At 53.8% G+C, this 18,785-nt stretch overlaps 1 protein-coding gene across 1 annotated transcript in view; it reads left to right on the top strand.

The window, feature by feature from the left end:
• LOC147885784 (uncharacterized) overlaps positions 1-18,785 on the top strand; it is a 123,071-nt gene that overhangs the window by 29,389 nt on the left and 74,897 nt on the right. Inside the window, exon 10 of the mRNA XM_087396069.1 lies at positions 14,898-14,975. Coding sequence (XP_087252195.1) covers positions 14,898-14,975 — 78 coding nt within the window. The remainder of the gene's footprint in view (positions 1-14,897; positions 14,976-18,785) is intronic.

The following is an 18,785-nucleotide window of genomic DNA, read 5'->3' as shown; positions in this document are numbered from 1 at the left end:
TACATTGAGTAATACAACATTCACGATATTTAAGAACCTTGGCAATATAGTTACCCAGAGTGGCTATATGGCTATGTGAGAGCAAGCTTGCTAGGGTGTCGTGTTCCTCTGTAATATTGTTAAAGTCCCTCCTTATGCAGGCATACCGTGTGCATGTAAGGAGGACATGTGCTTCTGTCTCTACTTGTTCTTGGTCACACAGCTTGCAAAATCTTTGTTCCCTTGAGACATCTCCCCAAGCCGTTTTTTCAGCTGATTGCCATTTTTGCTGCAATATTCCCAACAAAGCTTTATGAAATGCCTTCTCATCCATTTCCCCGGATGACATCTCCAGGCAGGATGTTACTCTCCATCTTTGGAACCATCTCTGAATGTCTTGCCACCAACCAAATGATAGCGTCTTGCTTTTGTTTGTCTTTTGAGGCCTTTTACTTGCTTCCCATGCTTTCATTGGTAATCTCTGCGACCCCATGGACTTGACCTTCTTTATGTATTTGAAAACCCTTCGTAGTGCTCTCAGTTCAATGGAGAGAGAGAGAGAGAGAGAGAGAGAGAGAGAGAGAGAGAGAGAGAGAGAATTTTTACTTCGTAGCAACAATGCCAAGACGCACACAGTAGGCGTATCCGAAGTCGACCACGAGGATCAAACACACACACATAACTACATGAACCAGAGCCTCAACCACCAAGACCCACGCGGGTTTTACAAAACTTGATGGGGAAGGATGGCTTATACACGGAGAGAGAGAGAGAGAGAGAGAGAGAGAGAGAGAGAGAGAGAGGCCTCGTGGGCCTATGGGACAAAAGTGAAGCCACTGTGGGCTGGAGCGAAGGGCTCGCTAAGGCCCTCGCTGAGTACTTTTTTTTCCGAAAAAACAGTTCTAATTATATTACTTCGAGAACAAGATACAAGAGGTCAGCTTATAGCTGACGGGCTGCGTACACAAACCGGACGCAGCCCAAAAGGTAGCATAATAAATCATACTCTCACGGAGGAATATGCTGAGTGTGAATGAACAGCCATCGGGGTGGTGAGTAGTGCCACCGAAGGCCCTGCGTAGTCTGCTCGAAGAAGAGGCTCTGTGAATCCCAAGCCTGGAGGAAGCGTCTCCGCTTCTCCTGACCAGCCCGGGAGTCTCCCTGAATCTGGTCCCACTGGCCTCTGAGGGTATGAATAATCTCACTCCAAATCTCCGCCATGATCTGGGCAGTCGATAAGGAGGTGCCACCGAGGATCTGCGCGCAGCGCGAGGTCCAGATGTGCCATCCTGTAATGCTGCTGATAATCTCCCAGACTGGCTGCCTCTCCCGAACTCCTGTATCAGCCTCTGCTAGGTGCTGTGGGATACCCTCGAGCGGCCCCCACGTCCCCTGTGTGATAAGGAAAGTGGGGTCCTGCTGGCATGCCTCGAACAAGTGATGAAGACCAGGTGCGGTGCTGCACCAACAGAACGCGCCCCAAGTGATCACTCCTAGCTCTGGTGCTGCACGAGTAAGAAGCCCGAAAGTCCACCTCCACACTTCCTGGGCGCGCATGCAGCTCCACAGGCAGTGTTTTGGTGACTCCTCATCCGCATGGCAAATCTGACAGCAACCGTCCTGGCCTATCTGCCTCAACCAGCTCCCCACTGGAAGACCTTTGTGGGTAAGAAGCCACAGGAAGTACGAGATCTTCCGCGGCCGCCAGCTCTCCCACAAGGCCTTCCAGAAAGCCTGCAAAAAGAACCTGGAGATACCCTGTGCGTACCAGCTAGGACGCTGGGTGGGGGGGCGGCTCTGCATCCTCCCGAGAATTCGCCTGCCCAGAGTCGTGCTGTAAGCGAAGAAGGAAGTCTGCCCCTGTCCTGTCACAATCTCTGGCCACCACCACTCTCCTGGGTCCCACTCAAGCTCTGACAAGGCCCGCCCCTCCCAGAGCCAAAGACGCCAAAGCTGCAACTGGTCCTGCTCGATACTAGGGTCGGTATGCCAGACCTTCCCCAGAAGGCCTACGACCCTAACCCTCTGCCACGGTAGTAGGGGGTCAATGAGCGCATCCTCTCTCCTGAGTCGTCCGTCCCCTGAAACCGCGAAGAAGGCGATAGAGGAGTCATCCAAACGTCCTGCGACCACCAGTGGGATGCCACGGGGGGTGAACTGTCCCAGCCAGTGGGTGTCTCCAGGCATGAGGACCTGAGGCTCAGGTGGAGCCAACCAAGCGGCTGGGATCGCTCCGTCGATCTCCGTGCGTCTCGCCTGGACTCCGCGTGCACCTCCCGCTGCGTCTGCCAGATCGGCCATCTCCAGATGTCTGTACGTATCCCTCCAAACTCGAAGGGACCGGGCTGGCCCCCTCATCCAGCCGTCCCACCTGATATGTGATCTCTCCCCCAACTGAAGGCCCTCGGCGTCTCTGACCTGCCCATTCCAGACGAGCGGCTGGCGATCGATCTCCTCCTGACAGCTGGGCTGGGACTGAATGAGACTGAGACGGAGCCGCCTCCAAACCATGAGGAGGCTACGAACGAGTGGGGAGCGGGGCTGAGTGAGCGGGGCGGAAGTGAAGATCCACCTGAAGGACGGTAGCCACTCTCCACCTCGGCGCGGGACACAAGAGCCGACTCCCTGCTGGAGTAACATCTTCCACGTCTGCCCCCCTGGGGTCAAACCGCGGATGATAAGCTTGCCTAACAAGGCCTGACTCTGAAGCTCTGGATCAATGACCCCCAGACCCCCCTCCGCCTGCGGAAGAATGACTGTCTGCCAAGCAACCCTGGCTCTGGTATCTCTCTGCCCATCCTCCCCAGACCAAAGAAAGTTCCGAACCAACCTCCTGAGCTGTGCCACGCTGGATCTCGAGAAGCACCAACAGGAAGCCACATACCAAGCCGTGGCTAGAAGGACCTGGTTAACTACTAAAGCACGACCTGCAAGGGACAGCTTAGCAGTGCTCCAGAAAGCCAGCTTCCGTCGGATGGAATCTAGCACCGGGAGAAACTGCTGAGCTGGCGTAATGTCTAGGCCAACCTGGAAGCCAAGGTATCTAGCTGTCTGACCACGTGGAATCCATCTGAAGCCCAGGAATCGCCCCCACTGAGAACACGCCCCCGGGTCTGTGAGAAAACCAACTGATTTGTTCCAGTTGATTTTCGCACCAGCGGCCGAGCAGAAAACCTCCAGGGCCATCCGCACCCTCTCTAGCATCCTCTCATCGTCCTGGACATAAAGGGCTGTATCATCTGCGTACTCTGAGTCCAGAAGCTCCGTGTCCTCCCGGAGTGGAAGGCGAACACCCCTGAGCCCTGTGGACCTCGCCCGAAGGTAGTAAGTCATGGCCTCGGCGAAGAAGAGAAACAGATAAGGAGCCAGGGGACAACCCTGACGTACTGATCTCTCCAAGCTGAAACGCTCACCCATCCTGCCTCCAATGATGACTCTGCTAGACGCTGTCCTGTACAAAGCTGAGATACCCTGAATCCAGCCTGCCGGGAAACCTAGCCGCTCCAGAGTCCCCTCCAAAAAGGACCAATCCACGCGATCGTAGGCCTTCTCGAAGTCGAGAAGTAAAATGGCAAGGTGTGAACCGCTGTACTGAGCCCACTCCGCCGCCTCTGAAAAGGTGAAGACATTATCCAGGATACTGCGGTCCTGGACAAAGCCTGTCTGAGTGTCATGGACGAGGTCTGGGAGTAGAGGTCGAACTCTGGCACTGATCATCTTGGCGAGGATTTTGTAGGCAGTGGTAAGGAGAGTGATCGGACGCCACTGGCGGATCTCCTGTCTATCTCCTCCCTTCGGGATGAGGCAAATCAGTCCCGAGGAGAGGCTCTCTGGCATCTGACCGCTGCTGAAAATCCCCTGCAGAGCTGCAAGGAGGGGCTGATGGATCTGGTCCCAGAAGGAGGTGAAGAAAGCTCGGGATAGCCCATCCTCACCTGGGCATTTCTGCCCATCAATAGCCATCAAGGCCTCCAACATCTCATCCGCGGTGAACGGCGCCAACAAAGACGCCTGCATGCTGGGCTGGACCAGGGATGGAATGTGCCTCCACACCTCCTCACGGTCACGACTAGCACGAGGGGCAAGTGGCTCCTGCTGGAAGAGGGTCCTGTAGAAGTCAGTGGCCAACCCCATGACCTCCCCCGGGTCCGTAACAATGTGACCATCCGCTGTCCTGAGACTCCGTAGCTGATCACCTGCAGCTCTCTGGCCGTGTGTCCTGAAGAACTCCCTGCACATCCGGTCACCCTTCCGGGCCCAGAAGGAGAGAGAGGCGTGATAGGAGAACTCGGAGCGACGCTGGAGGGTCTCCTCCAAGAGGGCTCTGGCTCGAAGGGCCTGGATCCGAAGCTCCTCCGAGCCCGGGGAAGACTGCTGAAGTCGCTGAATGGAGGCGAGGTCCCTCCGAAGAGCTCTCTCTCTGCCCCACCAATCCTGTCGAACCTGTAGGGCTGCGAGCTGGCAGATCTGGCTGGACTCCTGCAGAGCCTGCGCGACCGAGTCTACCATCCGCTGTCCTGAGACTCCGTAGCTGATCACCTGCAGCTCTCTGGCCGTGTGTCCTGAAGAACTCCCTGCACATCCGGTCACCCTTCCGGGCCCAGAAGGAGAGAGAGGCGTGATAGGAGAACTCGGAGCGACGCTGGAGGGTCTCCTCCAAGAGGGCTCTGGCTCGAAGGGCCTGGATCCGAAGCTCCTCCGAGCCCGGGGAAGACTGCTGAAGTCGCTGAATGGAGGCGAGGTCCCTCCGAAGAGCTCTCTCTCTGCCCCACCAATCCTGTCGAACCTGTAGGGCTGCGAGCTGGCAGATCTGGCTGGACTCCTGCAGAGCCTGCGCGACCGAGTCTACCAGATCCATGCCCTCCCCCCAGTCTCTGTCCCAAAGACTGCAAATGCTGCTACGGACGTCCACCCTCGAGAAGATGGAATCGGGAATCCTGCATGATCGGGGGGGGAGAGTCTGGGCTGCCGAATCTAATGAGAGGAGCACAGGCGCATGGTCGGATAGTGTCGTCCCTGGAACAATGCCCGCCTGGCCACCTCTGCTGATGGCCCAATCACTGACATAAAACCTATCAAGCCGCTCCAGGAGTCTGCCTCCGTCCCTGCGGAAGCCCCAAGAGAAGTCCAGGCTCCCGTGCCAACGCCGGAAGGACGGGTCTCTCCAACTGTCCCTCCCTCCTGTCGCGAAGATGAAAGAGTCCCAAGCTGACTGCTCTGCCTGAGCCATACCTGTGAACTCCGGATCTCTACCCTGCTGGTCCTCCAAGGTCTCCAGGTTGTTGAAGTCTCCTCCAACAATCCAGGAATCCATGTCTGGAAGAATCCCTGTAAGTGTCCTCCAAAAGGTGGCTCTGCATCTGAGGTCTGTGGGAGCATAAATGTTGAGGATTCCTATCTTGGATCCCTCCAAATTCAGGCCTACCCAAAGGGCTCGGCCTGGGATCAACGTGCCGTGACCGAAAACTGACTGAGCTAACTGCTCGCACACGGAGGTACAGACCCCCCCGCTCCTCCCCTGTGCGCCGATCGAAGGCTCCCAATAAGTGTAGGAGCGTCCAGGGAGAACCTTCCCGCAGCTACGGGCATGAGCCGCAGAAAGCTTGTGCTCCTGGAGCAGCAGTACATCCAATCGACCAATCACTGCAGGCTGAAGTTCCTGACGCAAAATGAGCTTCCTGGGACCACGGGTACTCGAAGAGTGAAACCCGTTCACATTCCAGGAAACGAGGTGTAGGCTCATGGAGAGGGATGGGGGGCTGCGAACAGCTGTCTGCTCGCAGAAGAAGTCGAAGAAGAATCAGACAGATCGGAGTGGAGGCGCTGCCGCTTGTGAGAAGGTTTGGAGGGGGAGACGGGGTCGTCCTGCCCGTTCTTCAAAACCTTCAGCAAAGGCGAGAGGCCCCTAGTGCCATGAACAAATGCTTTCTCGAGCCAGCTCGAGATCTCTGAAGCAGTCATCCCGTAGAAGGTTCGGAGTTTCTGTTGGGACCAAGCTCTGACATCCTGGGGAAGAGGCCATGCCAGGGGGGGTCTGAGGATCACGATCAATCGGAAACGTTTGGCAGCGCAACGCCACCGCAAGCGCACATCGCCCTCGGACCACTGAGTCTCGAGGAGCTGCCCACCGGACGGGCCTATCCAGGAGCAAATCTGGGCGTGTGTCTGCTCTCTGAGAGCCTCCCACACCGAGTCGTCTGTCCAGGTCTCGGTGCCATCGCTGAGGAACGTGAAGGCGAAGCTAGGGCCATCCCTGGGAGCCAAGGCACCAATCCTCCCATCCGCCCCTTTGCGGAGCATGAAGATACTAATGTCGAGACAAGCCGGGAAGGTCCCAAGGTCGGCCACATCCAGGTAGTCCCAGGGGCCAGATCTGTAAAAGTCTCGAGGGAGCTCTCTCTCCTGGAGCTGAGACCCAGCTGAGTCTGCCACTGAGGGGCTAGCGGGAAGGGAAACCTGCTCCACTGGTGGTACAGACACCAGGTGTCCTGCAAGCGGGGGAGGAAGGGGAGGAGGCTGTGGGATAGGCGACTCGGGCTCCACGGAGGCGACTGGCGGAGAAGGTGGAGGAGGTGGAGCGGAGGCTGCACTCGGCTGGGAAGGCGACGGTGCAGCTAACTCTGTAGGAGGGGCGAGGGGAGCAGGGGGGGGAGGGGGATGGGGATGCATCTGGAACTGGGGCTGAGAGGGAGGGGGAGGGGGAGGGGACTGAGGAAAAGGAGGCGGGGGCTGAAACTGCGGGGCGGGCGAAGGGGGGGGAAACTGGGGAAACCGGGGAGAAGGCGGGGGGGTGGGGGAGAGGAGGATCTGAGGCTGTGGAGGGCGGGCTGCCGTCGAAGAAGAGGCTCTCCCAGGTCCCTGGGGCATCTGCCTGTTAGGCCTGTGGAGTGCTGCTGCAGGAATGGTGACCTCTGCCTCCTTGCCTTTATCCGAAATCTTCTTATTCTTTCCTCTTTTCCTTCGAACCTCGGTCCAACCGCCCACTACCTCTGGCCCAGGCTCCGACTGCCTCGGCTCCTCCTGACGTGGCTGTCCGGGGGGGGGAGGTGGGGGCGGAGGGGGCGGGGGCGGGGAGGGTCGAGACGAGCTGGCAAAGCGTGGACAAGCAGCCGCCAAGTGCCCAAAGCCATGGCACCGCAGGCACTGACCTGGCTGTCCGGTGACTATCATGCTCTGGGTGATACTGTCGGCACCTGTAACGATCTCGATCACTGCAGGGAGAGTCGCAGGATCCGCCACAGCCACACGGACTCGGGGAGCTCCTGCCGTGGTCACCGCATCGGCAAAGGTGTCGTGCATAACCCAGCCAAAATGGGAGCCCAAGTCCCTGACAATCGGCCGCAGCTCAGTAGCAAGCCCTGGAAAAACGAGTGTCACTGGGTGGCGAGGTATACGGAACCGAGTATCGAAATCCGTTGCGCTGAAACCACGGTACCACGGGACTATCATGATGATCTTCCCATCCACCGATGTGGGGGAACCGGCAACCAGATTGCTCGCAGCTTTCTCACTGGAGAGTTTGAGCCAGAAGATGCCCCTTCCCATAAGGGCCACCTCCTCAATGTGGCCATCCTCTAGCAAGAGAGTGGACTGGAGCCAGTCCCTGATGGTAGACCTGGAGGGGGAGTGTCCAATGACTCTACCGTAAACAGAGGTACGAGCAAAGTCACTGGCTACCGCCTGAACACGGGATGATTGTTGCTCTGTCAGGATAACGCGGTAGGCATCTGGAGAGGGAGGGTCCGACTGGGCCTCCGGATCCGGGCTGGGGGCCGCCATACCGCCAAGACTAACTGCAAGCTTCCGATGAAGAAAAACAGGCTGCCACCCAAGAAGGGGATGAAGCGGCGGTGGAGCCTGGGGGTGAGGCGGGCGAGACGAAATGAAGGGTCGGAGGGGTCGAAGCTGAGGGCGGGGCGAAGGCTGCGGGGTGCGGGGAGTACGGAAGGGGCGAGAGGGCGGGGGGGGGGTGAAGTTGGAATGGCGGGGGTGGAGAGGTGAAGCGGGGGGGCGAGGGGAGCGGAATGAGGCGGAGGCGGGTGAAGCGAGGGGTGAAGGAGCAGCGAGGGGGCGGGTTGGAGCGGGGTGGATGGCGAGGGAGCAGCGAGGGGCGGAATGGCGGAGGCGGGGCGAGGGCGAGGCGGGCTGGGGAGAGAGAGAGAGAGAGAGAGAGAGAGAGAGAGAGAGAAAAAAAAAAAAAAAAAAAAACGAGGCGAGGCGACGCGGGATGGAGCGCGCGGTTAGAGCGGCGGCGAGGGGGGGTTAGAGCGGAGGCGGTTATAGCGGCAGCGAGGGGGGGGGTTAGAGCGGGGGCGAGGGGCGGGGTGGAGCGAGGGGGCGGGATGGAGCGGAGGTAAGGGGGCGGGATGGAGCGAGGGGGCGGGTTGGAGCGAGGGGGGGAGGGGCGAGGGGCGGGTTGGAGCGAGGGGGCGGATTGGAGCGAGGGGGCGAGGGGCGGGTTGGAGCGAGGGGGTGGGAAGGAGCGGAGGCAAGGGGGCGGGATGGAGCGAGGGGGCGGGATGGAGCGAGGGGGCGGCTGGAGCGGAGGTGAGGCGAGGGGTAGCGGGAGGGGTGGAGGTGGTCGCAGCGAGGGGGGGGGGGGGGAGCGAGGGGGGAGGTAGGGGCTAACGGCGAGGGGGGGAGGGGAAGCTCGCAGGAGCGCTTCACTCATTAGATGATCCTAGGCCCTCGCTGAGTACTAGAAAACACATAAACTGAAATACTAATGTAGTACATCATATGAAGTCAAGGTAGAAAAGCCAAATAGTGTGTAACGTGAGTGAGGCATGTCAGGCGCTCAGGGCTAATGCTCCAAGAACATGATCTGGCTCCATGTATCCAGGCTCCGTGATAGCTCTCTAGTGTGACGTAAAGAGCTCACGTATTTGCATTTGTCGAGCTCTGTTTGGCGCTGTGGTGGGGGGCGTGGTCTCCTCGATCTCGATCCCGATAGGCTATGTCAAGTTTAATGCCTCGTCTCTATCGGTCGTTTTTGAGAAGAGCTTAGATAGGTCGAACCTCAATCGTGTGTGCTCTAGTCTCCTGCCGCATGTGAGATCCCCGTGACCCTCGTCCAGTAGTGGTGTCGTGTCGACTCCCTCTACTGACCCATCTATCTGTCATGTCAGCTAGCTCCTCCTCCTCTACTCCTGAGTGCCTTGGAGCTGACTTAATGCATAGAAGTCGATGACTTGCCTCTGCGCTTAGTCCACAGTGTCCTGTGACGTGGTGGTCGCATCTTGCTGCTCTTTGATCCGTCGCAGTAGTGTCTCTCTGTTTCTCCGCATCTCCATCGGGTAGAGCCCAATATAGACCTGATCCTCGAAGTGAATTAGTCGTGAGAGTGGGCCAAACCCATGTCCCTCTCGAAAAAGGCAATGGTAGCGCCCTCGGATCTCATAGTAGGCGGGACACATACAAAGAAAGTGCTCCTTGGTCTCGACCTGACCCATCGTGCATAGCATACAAGTCCGCTGCTCTCTGGGTATGCCTGCATCTCTCCCTACCTCAATCCTGAGCTGATGGGAGGAGACTCGCATTTGTCCAATGGCAATCCTCAATGCATGTGAGACTCCTCTGTCCTCAAGATACTGGGGTGTGATGATGAGGCTTTCTCTGATACTCTCAAGAAATGGTCATAGTAGAGATGGGTCTTGGTGGGGTCCTCCTCCCCCCCCCCCCAGTCCTAAGTGTATGAAGCTGGAGGAGGTCTAACCGTATGTTGTGGTTAATCTTATCTCGCGGAATCAGCTCGGTGGGTGCATCCATGCTGTACTGAAAAGGGGGGAGCTTGTCCATCTGAATGCCATGAGCAGAGACGCGTGCATACCATGTTGTATCAAACCCACTCTCTGCCAGTCGCGGATAGAGGATTCCAATGCCAGTCTCGGTAGCCTCTCACAAGGTAGGTCCTAGACTCTATGGAGGAAGGTCACTGTCTGAAAAGTGGCATCGATCTGAAGAGGGGTCATAGCAAACTCTGTCTGGACTATCTGATGGGGCACTGAGGGCTTACTACGAATCATCTTGGATCCCATGATTATCTGTAGCCGCTCAAATCTCTTTCATTCTGCTGCTGAAATATCACACCCCTAGAACGGTGCTAAATACATGGCAGTTGGTCTCACTAGGGTGTCGAAAAGTCAGCACTTAGTCAGTGGATCCGGGAAGTGCGCCGGGCCAAAGCACCATATCCTTGTGTGAGGCGTGCTCGAGCTGCATGGATCATCGTGAAAACTGGCTGAGTGTAAACTGCACCCAAGTATGTGTAGGACAGCACAATCTCAATTGGCTGACCTCAGTAAGTTAAGCTATGTCGATGGAGCACTGGGCGTGAGGTTTTGAAGATCATAACCTTGGTGTTCCCAAGGTTAACTGTTAGATCTCTCTCTGTGCAGAAGTCCTAGAGGGCCTCCAGATATCTCTGTAATCCCTCTGCTGAGGACGACAGGACGACTATGTCATCTGCATATAGTAGTATCCGTACCAACAAATCAGCCAGCAGTGTAGCCTCGCCTCCTAGTCAGTCTATGAAGGACGTGATCTCATCAATGTAGAGGCCGAAGAGAGTCTGTGAGAGGGGGCATCCTTGCTTCACCTCAATCGTGCTCTCCACCCATCGTGATAGGCCTCCTAGGGCACGAACTTGTCCCCTAATGGACTCATGTAGCCTCATCACCCCCCAAATGAGAACCTCTGGGATGTGCATCTCCTAGAGTCTCTTGATCATGCGGGATCGTGGGACAGTATCTAAAGTCTTCCGAAAGTCTACAAAGCAGGCATAGACTTTCTGACGCCTTGACCTCGCCTCCTCAATGATAGCCCTTAGTGTGAAGATGTGGTCTAGGATGGAATGCTGTCTCCGAAATCCTACCTGTCCTAGAGCACGCTGCCCATGTGCCTCTGCGTGACTGCTGATCTCTCTCTCTAGTACAGATCCATAGATCTTGGTCAGAGTGTGGCTAATCATGAGAGTGCGGTAGTTCCGAGTGTCCATGGGGTCACCTGCCTTGTGTATTGGGACGATGGTGTAAGTGCTCCAAGAGGGTGGAAAGCCGTGGCATATGGCATGGTTTTACATCTGTGCTAGGATCGGGGCCAAAACCTCGTGCCCGTGTGCGAAATGCTCCGTCCGTAGCCCCTCATGATCCTGTGTTCTCCGGTTATATAGCCGACGGAGTGCCGCCCGCACATTTTGTGCAGTGAACAAGTGACAAGTGGTGGGTCTGGGCATAGCGGACATATCAGGTGGTGCCTGCATCGGAACATCATAGAGAGAGCATGCGTATGTGTGCCAAACACTCGGGTCTGTGATGGGGATAGGCGGCTTCCCCTCCGATAGGAGCGCCCATCCGATAGTAGGATCCTCTCCTCTGAACGAACTAATCACCTCGTTCATCCTATGGGTGAGGAAAGCCCGCTGCTTGCGGCGTGTCAGCCGTCGTGAGATCCTCTATGCCTTGGGTGGTGTCAAGTGGCCAAGGGCTTGCTCACGTGTGAGGTGAGCTCTCATCTCTCTGCTCTCATCATCATACCAGGGGTTTTGAGGCATCTTTCCCACTGAAACGCGCCCAGGCTGAGTCGTAGGGAAAGATCTGATAGTTGCGTCCATGACCGCTGTGGCAAGGGTGTCTGATGCGTGGGTGAGGTCGACCTCGTCTCCAAGTAGTAAACCTGGGAGCTCCTGTGCCAAATGGCTCATGTAAATGGCGTCAAGGGTCCGGTCAAAGTGGACCCGTACACCGGTCAAAGTGGACCCGTACACAAGTGGGAGTGGGCTCTCCATGTGACTGGCGTATTGGTGGAGATACTGAAGGATAGGTGTGAGTGGTCAACACCTAGCGGGGGAGGAGGCACAACGAAGTTGTGTACCCGTGAGGTGAAGGATAGGGGACCGAGTATGTAATCCACTGTACTAGTACCTCTGCCATGCAGGAAACAAGTGAGCCCACCAGATAATGGCCATCTTTGTAGGCCATTATATATGATTAGGTCATGGAAAGCCCCCAAGTCAAGTAGATGCCGGCCATATCCCATCACGTGTGGTGCATCCGCTGAGTGCCTCACTATCCCAAGCTCTGCAGTGTCTAGTTCTGGTACTATGAGAGTGTCTGATTTAAAGTCAAGTAAGGCCACTTGCCTGTCACCTGTGCATGCATTGAAGTCACCACCAAGGAGGCTGTCTCCTAGTTTGGAGAACTTAACGAGATCATCATGTATCGTCTCATATGGGCTGTGTCCCTTCGTAGTGACTGCGTGTGCATAAGACGATGTATCTGGGGGAAAGTAGCACACTGCCATGTAGATTGGTCGGGCATCACTCCGAACCACTGAAATGAGGGGTCTCAAATGTGATCTAAAGAGGATGGCCACTCCTCCGGAGCCACGTACTCCACTATCCCCCCTTATTTCCTTCCCCCATGTATATCCTGCCACAGTGGGCAGTCCTCTCTCTGGACTCTCATGTGTCTCGGTGTAAAAGATCATGTTTCTCCCAGTGTATGTCTCGGAGAATCCTCCTGGGTCAGACCAGAGTGTGCCATTGCAGATCCACACACTGCCATCTTGAGTTCATTCTGTGCATTCATCCCATTGGTCCGACACCGTCATAACTCCCCATCTTCCTTCTCTTCCCTGGCTGGTCTCTCGTGGATAATGACTTTACCATCTCTATATACAGCCCATTTTCCTGCCTCCCTTGCTGCCATTACCGGTACCATTCCTCCCTTCTGTGCTCCTGCTGTAGGAGGGCTAGAGTCTCAGAGATAAACTCCTTCTTGGGTGCAACTGATCCCTTTTTAACCACTGCTGTCCATTCAAGCATTTCTTCTGTCCCTTTAGTGAGCTGTTGTGCGTGGTCTCCTCGATCTCTGGATCCGGTGTGCTACGTCAAGGGTGATGCCTCGTCTCTGGCGGTCGCCTCTGAGAAGGGATGAGATAGATCAGACCTCGATCGTGCATACTCTGGGCTCTCTCCGTGTTGCACGTGAAGTGTGTGTCCCTCGTGCACCTCTACCGCTGCATCAAGCTCCTCTCCCTCGGCTATGCTGGTAGCTGACTCAGATGCATAAAAATCTGTGATGTGTCGATGGTGACGTGTGGCATCAGCCCATGCTGCTCTCTCATGTGTCACATCAGTGTGTCTCTCTGTTGGCGCATCTCAAGCAGGTACAGCCCAACACAGACCTGATCGTGAAAATGTATCAACCGTGTGAGTGGGCCAAAGCCTTGTCCCTTTTGAAAGAGGCAATGATATCGTCCTAGGATCTCATACTAGACTGGGCAGACACAGAGAAATGTTCCTCTGTCTCGATCTCCCCCATTTGGCATAGTGTGCAAGTCTTATGCTTTCTGGGTATGGCTGTAGCTCTCCCAGCCTCAATCGGTAGCTGATGTGATGAGACTCGTAGCTGACCAATGGCGATCCTTAGTGCATGTGAAACTCTCCTGTCCTCAAGATATTGAGGTCTGATGACAAGACCGTGCCCTGAGATCCTCAGGAAGTGGTAGAACTGGAGCTTGGTGGAGAGCTCCTCTCCCCCCAAGCCCTAGATGTATGGAGCTGGAGGAGGTCCAACCATATGATACGGTTGATCTCATCTCATGGGATTCTCTTGGGTGGTGCGTCCAAGGTGTACTGAAAGGGAGAAAGTCTGAATGCCGTGACTACCAAACCATGTGGATACTTGTGCGTGACTACCAAACCATGTGGATACTTGTGCATACCATGCTGTATGGACACCACTCTCTGCTAGTTGCCTGGAGGACTAAAATGCTAGTCTTGGTAGTCTCCACTGGGGATTACAATTCCACACTGCCATCTTCAATTTGTTTTGCATATCGAGGAATGCTCATTGAAATCTAATAGGCCCACCTGTCTGTTTCCAGTTCGTGCATTGAAGTGACCAAGGAGGAGAGTGTCCCCATGTTTGGAGAACTCCGTGATATCATAATGAATAGTCTCATATGGACTGTGCCCATCAGTGGTGACCTCTCGTGCATAGGATGATGTTTCTGGGGTGAATTAGGATACTGCAATGAAGGTCGGCTGTGTCTGGTAACTGGATGCGGATCCACATGTGTCGTGCATGCTCCTCCTTTCGTACCATAGAGAGGAGTGGCCTCAGATGCGATTTGAAAAGGACAGCCACACCTCTGGATTCTCGTACCCCACTATCCCTCCTCAGTTCCCTCTTGTGGACAGACTCCCATGTGTATCGTGTCACTGTGGGTAGCCCTCTCTCTGGGCTCTCGTGTGTTTTGGTATAGAAGATTACATCTTTGTTATGGTATGTCTCCAAGAACCCCCTTGGGTCGGACCATGACATCGTCATTTGCTGCTGTCCCCTTCTCCTCCTGGTGCATCTCGTGCTTCTTTTTCTACCCTCTCACGAATGATCACCCTACCATCTCTGTAAACTGCCCATTTCCCCTCTTGCCTTGCAGCCATCACCCGTACCATTCCGTCCCTTCTGTGCTCCTACTGTAGGAGTGTGAGATCTTCATCTAGAAAGATCCTGGTCCCCTTCAGTGCTGCCGGTGTACTCATAAGGGTGGATTTATCTGTGGCTGTTCGCAGCTTTACCACCAAAGGCCTCGTTGGTGCATCTGTTTTACCCACTCTCCAGGCTGATTCACAATTGAGGTTTGTTCCCAGTTTGTCAAAGAGGATTTTGGTGTCTGCCATGGGGCTATCACCTGCTGTTGGGCCTTTGACCAGCACATTTAGACTCTTGCTGTCCCGTCGTTTTTCTTCCTCAATTGTTTAAAAAATGATCTCCCTTTGTGAGAGAGAGAGAGAGAGAGAGAGAGAGAGAGAGAGAGAGAAAGAGAGAGAGAGATTGTTTGAACCTTTTTTTTTTGGGGTTGAATGAAGCTTATTTGCTTTTTAATTGGTTTTTTTGACTCTGATATTGCAGTTGCGTTGAACGATGCCCGCATATTCGACATCATATTTAGTGAGGATTTCATCATTGACATTATTGGCATCCTAGAATGTGAGTATTGATGTTTTGTTTTGAAGACTAAGCAATGATTTGGATCCTTTATATGTCTAAACTCCGTTCAGGTTGTTTCTCCATCTTTAATTTCAAAGAATGTTGAAAAGATGAGTAGTATAGTTGTCTCCTCAATATGACATCAGGTAAATTTGGATTGTATTCAAAGTGATATCACTTAAAGAGAATGGAGACTAGCTTCATCATCGTGAAACATTTTTGGTAACGTGTCGGCAAGCATTAGAAAGGAAATACAGCTAGATGCTAACATCAATGCAAGTTACAATCATCAAGTTCACTTTTTTGCTGCTCTAAATGCTCATCAGTGCACCGAAATATTACCTCATGTAATGCAAAATGATAAGCGTTTGTGATGCTTTCATAAACAAAGCATTTTGAAGAGGTTCAACATGCAGGATTGCGAGCGAGAGAGAGAGAGAGAGAGAGAGAGAGAGAGAGAGAGAGAGAGAGAGAGAGAGATTATTAAAGTCTTTGGAAGACTGATGGGTCTATGAGATTGTGAAAATCCTGATACAACAAGCTGTGGTAGTGGAGCTACTAAACGAGCGTCCATACCAATGCAAAATGCAAAAATGCAGAGTGGCAGTACTAAGTCCTAAGTACAACATAGTCATGTCGATGGTCGACTATATATCAGTCTCAGCATCGTCATCAATATCCTCATCATCATCGGCAGCAACAAGATAACAGGATGGATGAGGCAGTGGAGGCATGAAGTCGGCAATAGAGTGTTGTCGGCCACTCAGAGGTGCGGTCCTGGCACGTCTCCTGGTCGTAGCTCTGCGTCTGACCAGGGCTACTGTGACGCCCGTCGGTCGGGCGCTCTGAGAAGGATTAGCCAAGGAAGAAGTGTGCTCCTGTCTCCGTGCTCGAAGTATCCTCTCACGGTGTCTTAGTGCCTCATGAATGAAACTTGCTAAACACCGCTGGTCGGGGTAGGAGAGGAAACATGCCAAAACTCCATAGCTATCCCTGAAGAGGCAGTGGAAACGCCCTTGGATCTCATAGTACACTGGAAACCTGAAGATGACATGCTCCTTTGTCTGGACTTCTTGCATGTCACACTGTGTGCATATGTGCCTCTCCTTGGGTAGTCGCTTTGCTCTGCCGCTCTTGATGCGAAGTCTGTGTGAAGAGACCCGAAATTGCCCAAGAGAGATCCTCAGCGAGGGGGGTAGGTGAATCTGCGTGTATCCTGGTGGGTTAATGAAACCCTCCGCTGTGATATGTAAGAAGTGATCTCTGTAGAAGCTAAGCTTCAGTGGGAGTTCACTCGGTCCCAACCAGGTCCGAAATGTGTGTAGCTGTAATAGATCCTCACGGATAACCTGGTTGACCTTGTGTGATAAGAGGGGAGAAAACGGAGCATCCATGCTATACTAGAAGGAAGGTAGTCTATCCATGTGGAGCCCCAATCGCTTAAACCATCTCTCTGTACGTGCATACCAGCACCTCAGGTCTGCTCCTGCTGCAAGTGCCATAGAAGAGGATAGAGCTATCCATGGTAGCCTGCTACGCCTGACATAATCCCCATATTCCCTAACTCGGTACAGATATGTGATGACCTGAAATGCAGCATCTAGTTGTAAAGGGGGTGAGCTAAACTCAGCCTGAATGATTTGGTGAGGAACAGATAACTTACCACGAATCATCCGTGATAACATGAGAACCTGTAGCCGCTCCACACGGGCCCACTCTGTATCCGATAAGTTTGGCCCTCAACAAGGGCTGCCATACATCCCTGCTGGGCGAACCAGATCCTGAAAGTGCGAGCGGAAGCACTGCCTCTCTAGTTTGGCCAATGAAGCATACCCTCGACTCAAGCGTGCCTGCATCGCGGGTCTCATAGTGAAGCTAGGTCCGGAGAAGATAACCCCAAGATAAGTGTATGATGAAACCATCTCAACAGATGACCCCGCAAATGTGAACTGCTCCTAATGCATGATGGCTCGAGATGTATTGAAGATCATGACCTTGGTTTTACCCAGGTTGACCTTCAAATCATGAGACTAAAAAAATGACTGTAGTGCATCTAGGCGTCTTTGAAGCCCCTCTTTTGAGGAAGACAAGAGAGCCACGACATCTGCATAGAGCAGAATTTGGATCAGCGTGCCCGCAAGAGAGCAACCTACATCCCCCTGTGTCTGCATCACTGTCTCAAGCTCGTCAATATAGAGGCCATACAAGATAGGCAACAAAGGACACCCTTGTTTGACCCCGATGGTGCTCATGATCTCGTTTGTCCACCCGGATCCTGCCCGAACTCTGCCAAAAACTCTCTCGTAAAGAGCCATGACAGCCCAAATGATCTCCTGGTCATAGCCCAAGTCCTGTAGGTGCTGTATGAGACGGGCTCTCGGAACCGTGTCAAATGCCTCGTGGAAATTTACAAAGCAACAATAAACCCTTTGCTTTCGTGACCTCGCCTCCTTGATGATACATATGAGCGTGAGGATGTGGTCCATGGTTCCATGATCACGCCGAAATCCGGCCTGTCTTGCTGCTCTAAGTCCTCGACACTCTGCAAGTCTGCTAACCTCGGAGTCAAGTACTGATGCATAAATCTTGGACATGACATGTCCAATCATAATGGTCCTGTAGTTCTCCGGGCTCATGAGATCCCGTGCCTTGTGGATGGGTGAGATAGTGTTAATGGTCCAAGTGTGGAAGTCCCCAACAGACAGCTTCATTAAAAAGCTTTGCTAAGATCGGGGCTAGGAGGTTAATCCCATATGCAATAAACTCAGTGCATAGCCCCTCATGATCCTTCGCTTGGCCATTATGAAGTTTCATTACGACATCCTTTATCCCATCTCTGGTGAAGAGGGTGCAGGATGTGGGACGAGGCATGTGTGAGAGGTTAGGGACTGACTGATTTGGGATGTCATAAAGTGTGCATGCATAATCAAACCAGATCTAAGTGTCAGTGAGTCGCGGAGGGGACCGTCCTTCTAGAAATCTCCGCCATAAGTCCTTAGAGTTGTTACTAAACAAAATGTTCAGTAGCTCCTCCTCGTTCCGACGAACAAAGTCTAGTTTCTTACTGTGTACGAGTCTACGGTATTCACGTAGCGTGTCTGGTGCGCTTAGAATACTGTTTTTGGTTTCGAATCTGAGGTGACGGCGTAAAGCCTTAGACTTATCATGGTACCAACTATTACAGGTACGGTTTCAGGGGTGGTGGGCAGGTGGAGCAGGTGGTGTGGGGGAAAGCATGAATGGCAGCCTTGTGTAGTGAGCGGGTGACAAGGGTAGCACGATCCTCTAAAAGGGGTATGAAGTCAATATAAGCGAGAAGTATGTACAGACGGCCAGAGTAAGAAGGTGAGTGATCCCGATCAAAGCGTATATCGTGGTAGGTGGAGTAGGCACTGAGTGGGGTAGAAGTTGCTGTGCGAGGGGAGGTGGAGATGCTAAAGAAAAGGTATGTATGATCAGCCCTTGGGGGGACAGGTGCTACAGTGAAGTTAGTAATGCGAGATATGAGGACTATGTCATCTGCGTACCGCAGTATCTGCACCATCAGGACAGCCAGAAATGAATCCTCTCCGCCTAGGCGATCTATAAAGGATGTAATCTCATCTATATAGAGCCTGAAGAGAGTGGGTGAGAGGGGGCAGCCTTGCGTCACTCCAATAGTGCTCTCAACCCAATGAGAGAGAGAGAGAGAGAGAGAGAGAGAGAGAGAGAGAGAGAGAAAGTTTATTAAAGTCTTCAGAAGACCGATGGGTCTATGAGACTGATAGAAAACTGATATAACAAGCAGAAAGGGGGGAGCTACTGAACGAG

Source organism: Dipteris shenzhenensis, chromosome 25 (genome assembly GCF_047967505.1).
Source record: "Dipteris shenzhenensis isolate YYH24624 ecotype China chromosome 25, Dip_SZ_1.0, whole genome shotgun sequence".
NCBI lineage: Eukaryota > Viridiplantae > Streptophyta > Polypodiopsida > Gleicheniales > Dipteridaceae > Dipteris > Dipteris shenzhenensis.
Note: the sequence above shows the minus strand (reverse complement) of the source record. Positions and strands in the feature narration are given on the sequence as shown.